Source organism: Eulemur rufifrons, chromosome 14, assembly GCF_041146395.1.
Source record: "Eulemur rufifrons isolate Redbay chromosome 14, OSU_ERuf_1, whole genome shotgun sequence".
NCBI classification, from domain to species: domain Eukaryota; kingdom Metazoa; phylum Chordata; class Mammalia; order Primates; family Lemuridae; genus Eulemur; species Eulemur rufifrons.
In genome coordinates, this window is record NC_090996.1 from 17,106,633 (window position 1) to 17,122,386 (window position 15,754).

The following is a 15,754-nucleotide window of genomic DNA, read 5'->3' on the forward strand; positions in this document are numbered from 1 at the left end:
AGACCACCACCAGCCAGACCACTGGCCTTTTTCTGTTACCCTTGTCACTAGGCCACCCTGGAGGAGCCAGAGTAACTGGAGGAGGAAGAGGAGGGTCTGCAGTAGTTCCAGGCAGGGCTGAGCGGAGAGACTGCCAAAGGGTCCATTGGTTGTGGGATGGACGTGTTGGCTCAGGGGAAACTGGAATCAAATTCCTGAAAAAGGCTCTCTTCCAATAAGTGTGCCCAGGACAAGCACGTGTCTGCCCGAGGTGTGGGCAGGGCCAGGAGGCACGTGGAGGCAGGGCGTGGGGAAGCAGGGGGGCTTCTTCTTTGGCCTGTTCAATGTACCTTCAGCCCGGCAGGAAGGACCTGGGCAATGTCAGCCCTGTGGGAGAGCATGCTGGGCAGGGCTGGTGGCCTGTGGAGCACCTGTGTGGACAGGTGAGTGTGGACAGGTGAATAGGTGACAAGTAGTTGAGTGTGGACAGGTGAGCACAGGACAGGGAAGCTGGATAGGGGACACAGGTGGATGTGGATGGGTATGTGTGGATGTGTGAGTGGGTGAACAGGTGAGCACAAGACAGGTGAGTGGAGGACAGGTGAGTGGGGGAACAGGGGAGTATGAATAGGTGAGTGGGGGACAGGCGAGCATGGAACAGGGAAGCTGACAGGGGAGTGTGGACAGGTGACTGGAGACCGGGCAGGAGACATTCTCTCCTTCAAGGCATGAGCCCCCATCCTCTCCTGGTACCCAGAACCTCTAGGAAAGGGAGATGAAGTCTCTCCACCACCTGGGCAGAATGGGGCACTAGAAACATAAGAACAATTCTCCTGCCTGCAGGTCTGGGTTTGTGGATTAGGAAGTCCCCAGGGAACCCCCAGGGATGTCGGGAAATAATTTAGGCTGGCCCTACGTTTTCCCACTGGGGCATCCAGGTGAATTGGGTGCCCTTAACCAAGGAAAGGATATGGGCTGATTCAATTGGGCTCACCTGGCCACCCGCGTCTGGCGCTTTAATCAGAGCGACCACAGAGAATAGTGTGCTTGCTATGGCAGGTGTGGTGTAGACGCAGGGCTGCTACCCCCCAGCTCAGACAGAGCATATCGGGGGTGTAGGGGAGGTGCCCCACCAGCCATAGCCAGGTGTGCGATAGCAGGGTCTGAGTGGAGGGGTGAGTGGGGGTGGTCCTGGCCACGCTGCCCGACAATCTGTGGCCCCTGTCCAGGCCCAGGGTGGGGGCGGGGAGGCTCAGCGGAGGGCGGGGGAGGGGGCTGGGGAGAGGGCCTCGGTGAGGGGGCGGGGGAGGTCGGTCGGTCGGTGGGGAGATGGGGGACAGGCCCGGTGTGGAAGGTCGACTCGGGGGTGCAGCCTGCGGGCGTGCGGCGTGGGGGCGGGCGCGGAGGGCGGTGCCGCTGCAGTGCGGGGACCCGGCTCGCCCGCTGTCCCCGCGTTCCCGCGTTCCCGCGTCCCCGCGCAGCCGCCTCACGGCCTCGGGCGCCGCGCATCCAGGTACGCGGTCTGGGGTGGGGTCTGCGCCGGGATCCCCGGCCCTGTCCCGAGCTGGGCCTCGCCGGGGCCTGGGAGGCCCACCGGGAACGCGGGCGATTGGGAGGTGCCCGGCCCCCTTAGAGCAAGGCGTCCGAGGTGGAACCAGCCGGCGTTCGCCGGCGGCCGGGGAGGGTCCCCGCCCGCCCCCCGCAAACCCCGGAGCCCGGGTCAAGACCCGGAGGGTCCCCGGCGCAGAGGCCAGCCGCCGAGGCCAGGCGCGGGGTCCGCGGCGGGGGCGGCCTCCCGGGCCTGGGCATTGTGACTTAACCCCGCTCCCGCCGCGCTGAGAACGCGCCCCGTCTCATTGTTCTCCATGTTCCATTCTTGAGGAGGTTTCCGTTGTTTTCCTTTTTTTTTTTCTCTTTTCCTGTAAAGCAGCCTCCCCCTCCCCGACTCGTCCCTGTCCCCGCCCCCGCCCCTGCCCCTAACAGCAGCCCCTCTCCCGCCCCTTCCCCCCACCCCCAGCGCCCGTGGGGGCTCCTCCAGCTGGGGCCTTGGTGACAACATCTACATTTCACACAATTGTCTCTAAAAGGGGGGGATAAAAGCAGGACTGTGTAGCACCGCCCGACGCTCCCTCAGGGAGGCCCCTTCCCCACCGCCACGTCTCCGGAGCCGCAGAGCGGCCGGTCTTGCCTGGACCCTCTCCCTCCTGCGGGACCTGAGGGCAGGTAAGGCCTTTGGGGTGGTTGTATTTAACAGCTTACCCGGCCCCCCGCAAAATGAAAGATCTTTGACAAATGCAAAATAAACTGCTGTTGCTGTGTGGCCCTGTTCATTGGATTTGAGCACAAACCATAAACCTTATTCTACTCCACATGCCTATTTCTGAAGCTCCAGGAGCGGCCCCAGCTCCCCCAGCGTCCCAAGGCGAGTGATTTGGGTTTTCCTCAACAGGGAGGAAGAAGACACCCCCGCTATGGCCTCTCCACCCTGTGGGCCCTCGGAGGAAGAGGAGAGCGTGAAGGCATGTGAGCTGTACGTTCAGAAGCACTGCATCCAGCAGGTGCTCAAAGACTGCATCATGCATCTCTGCATCTGTAAGCCAGACCGCCCCATGAGGTTCCTCCGGGAGCACTTTGAGAAGCTGGAGAAGGTCAGTGGCTTCCCCTGCTGGGGGTGTCCCTTAGCGGGTGTCCCCTAGCAGGTGTCCTGTGAAGCCTCCCTCCCATATCCCATTCTCGAGAAGAAGGTTGGGTGCCCGAGGGGATGCTGTGCTGCAGATCTTTCCAGAAGAAAGGGGAGAGGAGCTGACTGGGGCTGCCCCTGCTTCATTCGGTCTCCAGGACTCACCCCCGGCACCATCTTCCACGCTATGGAATTGCCCCGCGTCTTACCAGAGGGTTCAGGGCCTTCAGGACTCTTGTGGGAGGCATCAGGTTTCTAGGCCCAGCTGTTAATCCATAGCTTGTGGCGTTCTCTGACAGCTCCCAACTCAGAGGACAGAGGTGGGGACCAGGTTGATTGTAGATGCCATCAGCACCTGGGATAACAGACAATATCTCCAATCTCTAGGGTGACGTGGGACCTTGAGGTCAGAGTCCACGCAGATCTGAGTCTCCGAGACTTTGCAACCCCTGATAGAGGAAAATACCCCTCGGACTTGTGTGGTGGGGGAGAACCGCAGGCCTGCCTGACTGTCTCTTGGGGAAAGACCCCATAACTCATTCCTCTGTGAGTGCTGCCTGCCACCCCCTCTGGCCTCCTGCGTCTGGGTTCTTCCAGTAGAAGGGTGTGGCACCCCACCCTGCATTCCCCCCACCCTGAGGGCTGGCCTCTATGGTATTTATTCCGGCTCCCTACCCTGAACGCTCTCTGGGACCATCTAAGGTTTCTCCTCTTGGTCGTTTTATCACAACTTAACTGTCCCTGTCTCAGTCTCCCTTGGGGACTGAGTGCGGCCAAGGAAAGCCCAGTTCAGGCTAAGGTCTGCCTTTAAGCACCTGCAAGCCAGGGGTGCCCCTCCAGTGGCGTTCGTGCCTTTGACAGGGGTCTCCTGGGATCACATAGCCCTAACCCAGGGAATGTATTTATTTCTTCCCTTCAAAACAATCCTTTAACAAACATTTTAAAGTCATGAGTGCCTTTTAAGAAAATTTGAAAAGTTCAGAGGTGGAAAGAAGAGAGAAAATACCCTGTAGTCCTGTCCACCCGTTTCCCCCTCAGATGTTGTATTTTTTTAAAACATAGTTTTAGCCACGTCATAGATGCAGTTTTACATTTTGTATTTTTCATTTATCATATACTCTTCATGGGCCTCACTTTAAGTGACTCCATACTCTTCTGTTGAGAAGAGACACTAAAGTTTTCTCAACCTTTCCCTTGAGTGGACAATTGAGTTTCCATTTTTTTAATATTGAAAATTGAAAATTATGGCTTACATATTTGTCCATGTATATATTTTTTCTGTATATAGTATTGCTTGTTTGGGATGGTCTTTCAGAAATAGAATTACTGGGTGAAAGTAATTCATCATCCAAGAGCTTTCTGGAATGCAGCATCAGTGTACGTCCCACCGGCAGGGATGTGACCGTCAGTCGACCCACCCTAGCCAGCTTTGGCTGTTTTCATTTAAAAGGTTTTTTTCTTTCTGCAGTTGACAGGTGAACATGGTCGTGTGAGCTCAATCCACCTTCCTTTGGTTACTCATGAAGTTGCTGTTTAGCAGAGAAAGTCCAGTGAGGGGTTCTAGCCCCAGGCATGTGAGGAGGGAACTGGGGCGCGGGGACAGGAGGCATCGGTCTCCTGCAGGTTGAAGAGGGAGAACCAGGCAGGTGATGGTACATCCTCCACTGTCTCAAACCGTAACTTTATTAGAACTGGAGTTACTGATTAGTTTGTTCACCGGTGACCCCCAGCCAGGTGACCAGTTTCATGGGACATGAGGTGCTGGAGTGGCTGAAGGCCGGGGGCCCAGTGGGAGGCCTGAGGCTGGGTCCAGGCCAGACCCCAGCTGAGGCAGCTGAGTGAGGACAGAGCCTCTGCTCTCAGCTGGGGACATCTGGCAATGGCTGGAGGCGTTTTTTGTTGTTACATTGGCAGTGGGTTTTGTCATCTCATTGTCACATAGTGGACAGAGGCCAGGGGTGCTGCTAAACACCCTACAGTGTGCAAGACAGCCCCACAACAAGGTGTTCTCAGTGGGGCCGAGATAGAGAAGCTCTGGAATTCTGGACAGTGGTGGTGAGGTCAGGGCCACCAGGGCCGGGGCAGGCAGGGCTTAGCAATGGCAAGGGCGTGGGGGGGATTACAGGTCAGGGGTGATGCCTGGTGACAAGGAGGACCCAGGAGGAGGCAGCTTGTTGGGGGGCAGGTGAGTGTGAGCTCTGGGCTCTGTGGGCCCCCATGTAGGGACCTCTGGAAGGCAGCTGGGGACCCTGATGTGGAGGCATCCAAGCCAGAGAAGAGAAGCAGGGAGACCAACAAGGAGGCTGTGGCAGGTGTCAAGGCCTGAGCTGGGGGTGCTTCCTGGATCTTGGTGTCCTTGGGGATCCTGGAACCCGTCCCCTACGGGTGCTGAGGGATGACTGTACCACGGACTGGGCCGCTTAACCAACAGAAATGTATTCTTTCTGGAAGCTGGAGATCTGAGATCAAGGTGTTGGCAGGGTGGCTCCTCTGGGGGCTAGAGGGAGAATCGGTTCCATGTCCCTCCAACCCCCAGCTTCTGGGGGTTGCCAGCAGCATGGGTGTTCCTTGGCTTGCACCCTTCATCCTCAGTGGCATCCCCTCAGTCTGTCTCTGTGTCCAAAGTCCCCCAGTTTATAGGGATACCAGCCATGCTGGATGAGGCCCACCCTAATGACCATCTCTGTGAAGTCTGTGTCTTCAAATCAGGTCGCATCCTGAGATCCTGAGATCAGGACTCTAGTGTGTGTATTTTGGGGGCGGTTTTGCTCAGGGCGCCTCTGACAGCAAACCATTGCTAGCTGAAAGTGGCAGGTTGCGAGACTGACAAGAATGGTGTCTCGGCCGGGCGCGTGGCTCACACCTGTAATCCTAGCACTCTGGGAGGCTGAGGCAGGAGGATTGCTCGAGGTCAGTAGTTCGAGACCAGCCTGAGCAAGAGCGAGACCCCGTCTCTACTAAAAATAGAAAGAAATGATCTGGACAGATAAAAATATATATATATATATAAAAAAATTAGCCCGGCATGGTGGCACATGCCTGTAGTCCCAAGCTACTTGGAAGGCCGAGGCAGAAGGATCGCTTAAGCCCAGGAGTTTGAGGTTGCTGTGAGCTAGGCTGACACCATGGCACTCTAGCCAGGGCAAAAGAACAAGACTCTGTCTCCAAAAAAAAAAAGAATGGTGTCTCAGGGCAGGATTGCAGGTTATTTCTGTTTCTTTTTTCTGTAATAGCTGATACGCACGAGCCTTTGAGGGGAGTTTGAGAATCCTTGGAGATTGTGTGCATGCTTTTACATGGGGGTGCATTTCCCTGGGGAGAATGTCCCTAAGCTTGCAGTGCATTCCCATGTGGATCTGAGATTGCCAACCACAGAGCACCTAGAAGAGCCCTGGAATTCCATGGGAGTCTCACTTCCTGACACGTGCTCTTGGCCAGTGAGCGGCTGTGGAATGTTTGCAACAGCACCAGGAAGTGCTCTTCTGGCTGGGGTGTGTAGCTTCAGTGGAGGGGGTGGTGTCTGAGGCCCCCTCTGTCCCCTGAGGGCCAGCCAGGGCAGAAGCCTGGGGGAGGAGTTCTCACTGTGTATCATAAGCAGGCTGCGAGTGTGGCCTCCATACAGCACGCGGAAGGGTGTTGCCTCCTGCACAGACCGGCAGGTCGGCCCTGCTCTCTGAGTGCTGCCCAGACCGGAGTGAATGCTCCATCTCTGGCCATTTAAGAAGGGCAAGTTATTCTATGGTGGAGACTTAAGCAGGTAAAATATTCCTTATGCGCTGGCCAAATACAGCACTGCAGCCTCCCTACCACGATGCGATCTTTCAGAAGATTGTGTAAAATGATAAAGTCATCAACCCTTTTAATAATGAATTCTAATTGCTGCAGACAAAGATGCTCCCGCAAAAAATACACCCATTACTCTTAACCTACCAGCCCTATGTTTTCTGGGGACTTTTCTTGCTTGCCTGTAGTACACACGCACACACACACACACACACAAATTATGTGGATAATTTTAGCTTATTTGCATTTTTTGTTTGATTTTTCTTCTTGGTAGCATTTTTTTTTTATTGTGATAAAATATATATAACATAAAATGTACCATTTTAACTATTTCTAAATATGCCGTTCACTGGCATTAAGTATATTCATATTGCTTTGTATCCTTTCAGCATTTTTGTGGCATCTATGGCCATAAGACAGCAGTCCCCAACCTTTTTGGTGCCAGGGACCGGTTTCATGAAGACAGTTTTTCCATGGACTGGAGGGTGAGTGGGGGGGATGAGGGGAGAGGTGGCTGTAAATACAGACGAAGCTTTGTTCACCCGCCGGTCACCTGCTGAGTGGCCCAGTCCCTAACTTTCATGGAAGACAGTTTTTCCATGGACCAGGGGTGGGGTGGGGGGAGGACAGAGCTCAGGCGGTGACGAGCAGGTGACGTGCAGGTGATGCACAGGTGATGAACAGGTGATGCACAGCCATGGCGGCCCGGGGGTTGGAACTCGCAGCCACAGGTACTCCATCATGTGGATGTGTGTGTAATTTTTACATTCCTTCCATTGTTTGTGTTTGATGACTTCCAGGGTTTCTTTCCCTTCAGAAAACACTTTTTATGCTAACAAACTGATTTAAAAGAAAAAAGGAGCATGTATGCAAATGTTTCAGGGACCTGACTCGGGCACCGTGACTGTATATTTCCAAGGTCCTTGACCCCTCTAGTCAGTTCGCTCCCAAAGGATGGGGTGAATTTATGATTTCCCTGGCACGTGCCACAGTCACTGTTGTCCCAAATCCTCAGCAGGTCTCCTCTGATGATGGCTCTGGGGCTAGTTTTGTGGCTCGATCTTGCGCCTGGCATTTACTCCCTGCCTGGGGAGTGGAGCCTCCTTCCGGACGCTGGGTCAGCCGTGGCTTTCCTCTTTCTGTTGGTCAAGCAACTGAATAGTCTGGGCCAACTCCTTGGTCTTCGGTGAAGCACACAAGTCACGCTACATCTTACTTTTGGAAGGAGAGGGCACAGCGGAGAAGGGAGAACCCCGGCTGCCTTTTCTGAGGCTTTCGTGGAGGTGAACATGGACCCCCACGGATGACCATTCCTGGAGGATGCGGCTTCCCCGGCAGCTCTGACCTGAAGTTCAGCATCATTGCTGGTGGCAGACAGAGGCATGAGCCAGATGGATCAGGTTACTGAACTCTCACAGGTCTTGGGGGGGGGGGCAGACGTGAATGGAATTCTGCCATCCATCCCACCAACACCTCTGGGTTCTGAGGTGGCCGCTGGGGAGGCCACGATGGAAGGGATGTGGTCCTGGCCCTTGGGTGGGTGGTGGTCATGGCTCAACACATGGGCAGGAGCAGTTGTCTGAGCGGGCTGTGAGCACAGTCGTGGAAGTAAATGTGCTGTGCCACGCATTAAGGGGCAGTGACCGGCTTTGCCTTGGGAAGGGTGGGCAGGAACATTCCATGGGGAAGGGTGGGCAGGAACATTCCATGGGGATGGGGCTCGAGTGGGTAGAAGGTGGCCCTCACCCTGGCCAGGCACTCATGGGTGGGGGGGAAGGGCAGTCGCGCAGTAGGGCAGCACGTGCGAAGTCCCAGCACCCTCAGATGGCTGGAAGAGCCAAGCCACTGGAGCCGAGGAGTGGGGTGGAGGACAGGGCGGGAGATGCCAGAGGGCAGGGCACACAGGTGTTATGCTGGCAGCTACTGGAGCCCTGGGAGCTTTGACGGCCTGAGATGTGGTCTCAATCCCTCTGGTGAGGGTGGAGGAGGGAGAAGGAGGGGCTGTCCTGGTGGTTTGTGGCCCTAGTGATCTCGTTGCTGGCCCTCTGTGAAAGCTAATCCATGGCCCTCCCCAGTCCGGGCACAGCAAGGCATGGTCCGGTGGGCGGGTGGTGGTGGTTTCAGAGAAGCGGGCTGGGGGAGCCAAGCAAGTTTCAGAAGGAGGGAAGGAATGGTCTGTAGTTCAAACTCCAGATCCAGCAACTGCAAGCTCCTTATGCAAGGGCTACATTTCTTGTTTTTATTTTAAATAGAACATTAGGGCTGTGTGTGTGTGTGTGTGTGTGTGTAACTGAAAAAGTGAGGCATGCACACTGTGGAAACACAGTGAGACTCTCTCTGCTTACCCCACCCCTCTTCCTCCTCAGAGGCACCCTCTGTCGCGTTTGTTCTTTGGTATTTTTCAGGAGAATTTTGTGCACATAAATCACCGATGCGCCTTGTTTTTAATGGGATGACACACTCTGCATCTTGCTTTGTTCCCCCACCTGCCGAAACTGGAAACAAACTGGGGGGGTGCATCTCCTTGTCAGCCTCGGTAAACCCACGCCCCTCACCTTTGACAATTTATGTTTTAATTTGAAAACAGTAAAATTCACTCTTTTTGGCGTATAAGTCTGTGAATTTCGACCCACGGGTAGAGTCATGTAACTATCACTACAATCAAAACCAGAACATTTTTGCCCCCCACCAATCCCCTCCTGTCCTTTCTAGTCAAACCATCTCCCACCTGGGGACGCATCTCCCACCTGGTCCCACTGTCAGGGGATGCATTTTCCATCAATCTGTCCTGCCTTTTCCGTGACGTACTGGACGTGGGGTCGCACTATGTGCAGCCTGTGATTCTGGCTTCCGTACCTTAACACGAGGTGTTTGAGATCCGTCTGTATTTTTCATATGTCAAGAGACCCTACGTTTTGTTGCTGGGTGGGATTCTGTTGTGTGGATGGATCACGGTTTGTTCATCCTTTGCCCAGTCTGGGAACATCGGGATCCTTTCCAGTTTTGTCAACTACAAATAAAGCTGCTATAAATATTCGCCTTATAGGCTTCTATAAGTGGAAGTAGGTTTTTATTTCACTTGAATAAATATTTAGTAGTGAGATTCCTGGGTCACATGCTGAGTGTGTGCTTAACTCTGTAAAAAACTGCCAAACCATTTTGAGAGTATCTGTACCACCTCGCATTCCACTTGTTCTTCCATATTGGCAGCATTTGATAGTGTCAGTTTTTAAGCATTTTAGCCATTCTAATAGGTATATAGTGGTACCCACAGTGGTTTTACCTTACATTTCTTAATGACTGACGTTGTTGAGCACGTTTTCACATGCATATTTGCCCTTCACATGTCTTTTTGTATGTTCATGTCTTTTGTACATTTTTCTTATTAGGATGTTTGTTTTCTTACTATTGAGTTTGAAAATTCTTTATATGTTGTCAGATAGGTGATTTATAAATATTTTTGCCTAGTCTGTGGCTTTTCTTTTAATTCTCAACTGTGTCTTTCCCAGAGCAAAAGTCTTTGTTTTGGATGAAGTGCAATTTATCAGTGGTTTTTAATGGGTTGTGTTTTTGTGTCTAAGATTGTATCTGAGAACTTGCCACTGAATTACGTTTGTGCCTTTGTTATAAATCCATGGGCCACATATTTGTGGGTCTGTCTCTGGACTTGTTATTGTTCCATTGATCTATGCGTCTGTCCTTTTGGTAATATCATGAATCTTGACTACTGTACCTCCATAGTGAGTATTGAAATCAGGTGGTTTGAGTCTTCCAACTTTTGTTCTTTTTCAAAATCATTTTGGCTGTTCTAGTTCCTTTGCCTTCCCATGTATATTTTAGCATGAGCTTGGTGATATCAACCAAAAAGTCCTCCTGAGATTTTGGTTGGGATTGTATTGAATATATAAATCCACTGGAGGAGAATTTACATTTTAACAATATTGAATCATCCGATCCATGAACACAAAATATCTCTTCATTCATTTAAGTCTTTGATTTTTTTCATCATTGAAAGAAGAACTTTTATGGTTTTTAGCATATAGATCTTTCACGTATTTTGTTAGATTTATACCTATTTTGTCCTTTGTTCTAAGTGGTACTGTTTTTTAAAAAAAATCAATAGAGTTTACTTTTGTAGAGCAGGTTTAGATTTACAGAAAAAAATTGAACATAAAGTACAGAGTGTTCCCATACTGCTTTTCCCTTGGGGAAAGAGGTCCCCTTGCCCCTGCATATACTTTCCCTGTTATTACCATCTTGCATGAGTGTGGTACGTTGTTACAACTGATGAAGCATTATTAACTAAGCCTATAGTTTACATTAGGGTTCAGTCTTTGTGTTGTATAGTTCTGTGGGTTAATGACATGTATCTGCTATTAAAGTATCACACAGAAGAGCTTCACTGCCCTAAAAATCTTCCATGCTTCACCTGTTCCTCCCTCTCCCCAACCCCTGGCAGCCACTGATCTTTTTACTGTCTCTATAGTTTTGCCTTTTCCAGAATGTCCTGTACTTGGAATCATACTGTACGCAGCCTTTACAGCTGGTTCCTTTCTCTTAGCAACATGCATTTGAGATTCCTCCATGTCTTTTCCTGGCTCGGAGCTCATTTGTTTTTTGTCACCGCATAATATTTCATTGTACAGATATACTACAGTTTGTATAGCCATTCACCTATCCAAGGACATCTTATTTGCCCTCAAAATTTGGCACATTATGAATAAAGCTACAGTAAATCTCCATGGGCAGGTTTTTGTATAGAGGTGAATTTTCAGATCATCTGAGTAAATATCAAGGAGTGCAATTGCTGGATCGTATTGATAAGGCTACGATCAGCTTTGTAAGAAATTGCCAAACTGTCTTCCAAAGTGGCTGTACCATTTTGCATTCTCACCAGCGATGAATGAGATTCCTGTTGCTCCACGTCCTCACCAGCACTTGGTGGTGTCAGGGTTGTGGGGGTGCCCCCGGGCTCAGCTCTTCTGGGGAGACACTGGACACTGGGGCCGCTGAGAAGGCACCTCCTCCGGGAAGCCCTCCCTGACTCCTTCCCCAGGGCGGTTTAGGGGCCTCCCACTTGCTCATGCGGCCCTTACACCTTGTCCTTCTGTTGCTCTGACTTTTCACTTTTTTGTCTTTCCTGTGAGATTGAAACCTCACCACAGAACTATGCCTTTTTCTCTATTGTATTCTCTGTATGAAGCCTGGTATATAATAGGTGCTCAATAAGTGATTGAAGACCTGCATTTCTCTTAACCTTGCCACTGAATGGTTGGGAACCCTGAACACCTCCTCTGCCTTCTGTGAGCCTTGATCTCCCTGCTTTGTTGGTGGTGATGATTCACCCCAAGAGGTGGGCTGGTGGTTCCTGGCCTGGGCTGGCACCTCCCGGCCCCTCTCCTGAGACCCCAGGTCCTCAAACGCCACCACTTGCCCTTTAGACTTCGGATTTCACAGAGTGCCGAGGAGCAGGCTCAGGGCTGTGCACAGAACTCCTCCCTGGTCTAGATACAGCTCTTGCCTGCCCGGCTCTGTGCGGATGGCCCCGTGGACGTCTGGACCATCCTGTGGAGGTGCCTTTCTGCCTTCCGTGTGCGCCAGCCCAGCGCAGTGTCAGGCCGGCTATGTCCTCTGGAGGTGGGACCTGGAGGGATGGGCAGGACCGAGGGGCCCATCTGTCCACGCAGGCTTCTCTCTGAAGGGTAAACTCGGCCGGCCCCAGAAATCCTCCTGAGCTTCCACCCCCACCGAGTATTTTCTTTTCCCGGCTGGAAGTCTGCCTTTGGGCCCCTCGTTTGCAGGCGGGGCAATCCCCGGGGCATGTTACTTGATTCAGCGGAGAATTCTGAGCGCTGAGCTTTCTGGAAACCCCATTCCCACAGTGTTGCTGGGAAGATTCCTTTGGCCTGGGAAACCCGTCCTGACCCTGCGACCCTGACCGTTCTGCCGCTTCAGACATCAAAACAGGACACAGGAAGAGGGATCTGAAACATCAGCGGTTTTCCCGGAATGCAGGAGGGGGCAGGGATGCCATCCAGGAATAGCGGCCTGGCATCTGCGGGGGCAGAGCCGGAGCTCACCCCTCCTCTCAAGGCCCCTGAAGCAGCCGTCCTGTTTGAGCCACCTGTTTCCTGCCCGATCTGACCTCTGCCTGCCACAGGTGGAAAGTCATTCTCCTGCCAGGCAGGCGATGTCCATTCATCCAAGAAAGCGAGACCCCGACTGCCCTCCTTGCAGAAAAGCCACTTCTGGTTGCTACACATGTGACGCCACGGGTCCTCCCTGAGCTCTGGGACCCTGGGCTGTCTCTCATCCGTGAAGAGCTGTGCACCGCTTGGATCTCTCAGTGCCACGGACTTCTAGACGCTGCAGAGCTGCTTCCTCTAAAGCCACGTCAGCAGGAGCTGCTGACTGAGGAGCCTCCTTTGGCCACAAGTCCTTTAGCTACTGACTCTGATAGGACAGGTCTCGTGGCCCTGCCGATCTCACGTGGAACCGTCCATGTCTGTGCTCCCGCGAGGCAGCAGCACTCAGGTCCCGGCGTGGGAGGAGGCGCTACTGACGCTTACCCGCTGCAGGGGCCGAGGTCTGCAGGGATCAGCTGCCCTCCCGCCTCTGGCCACCTTTGCCACGGAGTGACCGGGTGGCTGCGTGGTGATGGTTTACGTGATTTGACACGGGGCTCGGGCGGTTCTCGGTACGTGGGATCCACGTGGAGTAGCTGAGTAGGTGAACCGTAGAGACAGGAGCTGCCAGGGGCTGCCACGTGGTACAGGGTCCCCTTTTGGGTGACGGAAATGTCTTGGGTGTGGATAGAGGTGCTGACTGCACAACGCTGCGAATGTGCTAGACGCCCCTGGATTGTACGCTTTTAAATCGGTAATTGTTAATTTTATGTTATGTGAATTTTACCTCAAAGGCAATATATGGAACCTAAACATCTATACCCCCATGATATTCTGAAATAACATATATATATATATTATATAAAAAGAGAAAAAAAGAAAAAGAATCCCACTCATTCATTGGCCCAAACGGGTTTCTCCCTGGCCTCGCCGTTCTGCAGGACGCCTGGGACCAGGCCGAGAAGCCGCACCCCTCCCAGGGCTCCAGCCAAGCCCCCATCACTCCATGGCAGCCTCTGGCCGCTGTTGCCTCCACCCAGCTTTCCTGGTGCGATATCAAGGCCTAAACGTCACTCCCAGTGCAGGGGCGATCTCACCTGTGGTCTCTGCGTCTTCAGGTGACACGGAGCCTCGGTGTCGATACGAACATTTCTCACGGCCGCGTGGGCTGTTCTCTGCTCGTCTCTCTGGAGCCCGGGTTTCGAGTTCCCACTGACTGGTCTGTATCTCTGTCACAGCTGTTATATAACCAAGGCCCCCGAGGGTTTATCTGGTAACAGTGGATGACACATGTATGTGGTGATTTCCATAAAGGCATGTCCCTCACCGGCGGGTTCCTAACTTTGAATAAGGTGACATAGATGTACATGAACGTGTTTCCAGCGTGTCACCGTCGATCTCTGTCTCCCAGTAATTCAAAATGGAGAGGGAGGTAAAAAAGTGACTCGTGGCTCAAGGCGGGGGGAGGTGTTCGTGCCATTCTCAGAGATTATGAGACGGCCTGTTGTCATGGCAACAGAAGAGTGGCACAGTGTTTACTTGGCAGAGAGTTCCATGGACGCACTCTCCCAAGAGAGGCTGGTGACCACTGATGTCTGTCTCTCCCCTTGTCCAGGCCTCGAGTCCCCTGGAGTCCCCCAGGCTCTGCTGATGAGGAAGTCACCTGGCAGTGGGAGGTGTACCCAGCGCTGGGTCTCCCGGGGCTCCTCAGAGACCAGGAACGAAGGCCATATGCCTTCTAGCACTTGACAGTGCTTAGGTCCTACTTTTGGCTGTTTCTAGAGACCGGGTGTAGGCCGGAGGACGTGTGGAAATGGATCGGCGGGTAATGCTCAGCTCTCTCTTCACTCACCAGTCCTGGGTGGTGGCTGGCGGCCGCCGCTGGGTCCCCGTCCCAGGGGTGGCGGATTCACTGCCGTCACAGCTGCCGGCCTGTGCCCCGGCTGGCGGAGCAGGGGGTTCGGAATATCATTATTTTCTAGAGGAAGAATATCAGTTGTCAGTTCCTGACCTTGGCCTGGCTTGGTTGCACCATAGTCTGCATGTTCATTTCACAGATTGAAATCCACTTCCGTTTACCAGTTTAGGACCCTCTGGGCTGGATCTGACCGGTCCAGTGAGGAGGATGGAGTAGGGGCTTTGCCCTGAGAGCTGTGATTCTGCACAACGGAGCTTGCAAACAGGCCTACCGCACGCCGGCTTATTTAACCTCTCGGGCTTCAGACCTTGGGGTGCCTGATAAACACCCGTCCTCTCCTGCGGAGCCCTGTCCGCCGGGTGCACAGCAAGTGGAAGCGTCATTTCTGGGATTTGTAATCTGTGTAGGTGGTTTCAGTGGTGTTTATGTCTACACAGTGGCAAACAGATGCTTTATTTAAATTGTGACGTCATTGTTCCTTCCAATTTATTTGTGTTGTGTTAATGTCACAGAAAGAAGGAAGCTAAAGGTCCACCCCAGCCCCAGCTCCTCAGCCTCTCAGAAATGTTTCCTCTTTGGATTCTTTCCGATATGTAGGGTTCCCTCCCCCTTCTTCCCCTCCCCTTCCTCTTCCTCCTCTTCCTGCTCCTCCTCCTCTTTCTCTTTTTTTGTATAATTACAATCAAAGTCTAGATAGAATATCAAGTAAGGGAAGAAGGAAAGTGTTTACAGTTTTGTATTCTGGGTTACCCTGTGATGTGATTTTCTTTTTCTTTTTCTAAAATTTTTTTGTAGAGATGGGGTCTTGCTATGTTGCCCAAGCCGGTCTTGAACTCCTGACCTCAAGCCATCCTCCTGCCTTGGCCTCCCAAAGTGCTGGGATTATAGACATGAGCCACCACATTGGGCCCAATTTTCAAAATGATACTTTTTTCTTTAGGAAATTGAAAAAAATGTATTTATTCATTTATTTATTTTTTTTTTTGAGACAGAGTCTCACTCTGTTGCCCAGGCTAGAGTGAGTGCCGTGGCGTCAGCCTAGCTCACAGCAACCTCAAACTCCTGAGCTCAAGGGATCCTCCTGTCTCAGCCTCCCGAGTACCTGGGACTACAGGCATGCACCACCATGCCCGGGCTAATTTTTTCTATATATATTTTTAGCTGTCCATATAATTTCTTTGTATTTTTTTTTTAGTAGAGATGGGGTCTCGCTCTTGCTCAGGCTGGTCTCGAACTCCTGAGCTCAAACGATCCGCCCACCTCGGCCTC

The 15,754-nt window shown here is 52.5% G+C and overlaps 1 protein-coding gene across 1 annotated transcript in view; it reads left to right on the top strand.

Moving 5' to 3' along the window:
• Positions 1-2,450: 2,450 nt before the first annotated feature.
• PRKAR1B (protein kinase cAMP-dependent type I regulatory subunit beta) overlaps positions 2,451-15,754 on the top strand; it is a 121,150-nt gene continuing 107,846 nt past the window's right edge. Inside the window, exon 1 of the mRNA XM_069485868.1 lies at positions 2,451-2,627. Within this exon, the coding sequence (XP_069341969.1) occupies positions 2,451-2,627 (177 nt within the window). The remainder of the gene's footprint in view (positions 2,628-15,754) is intronic.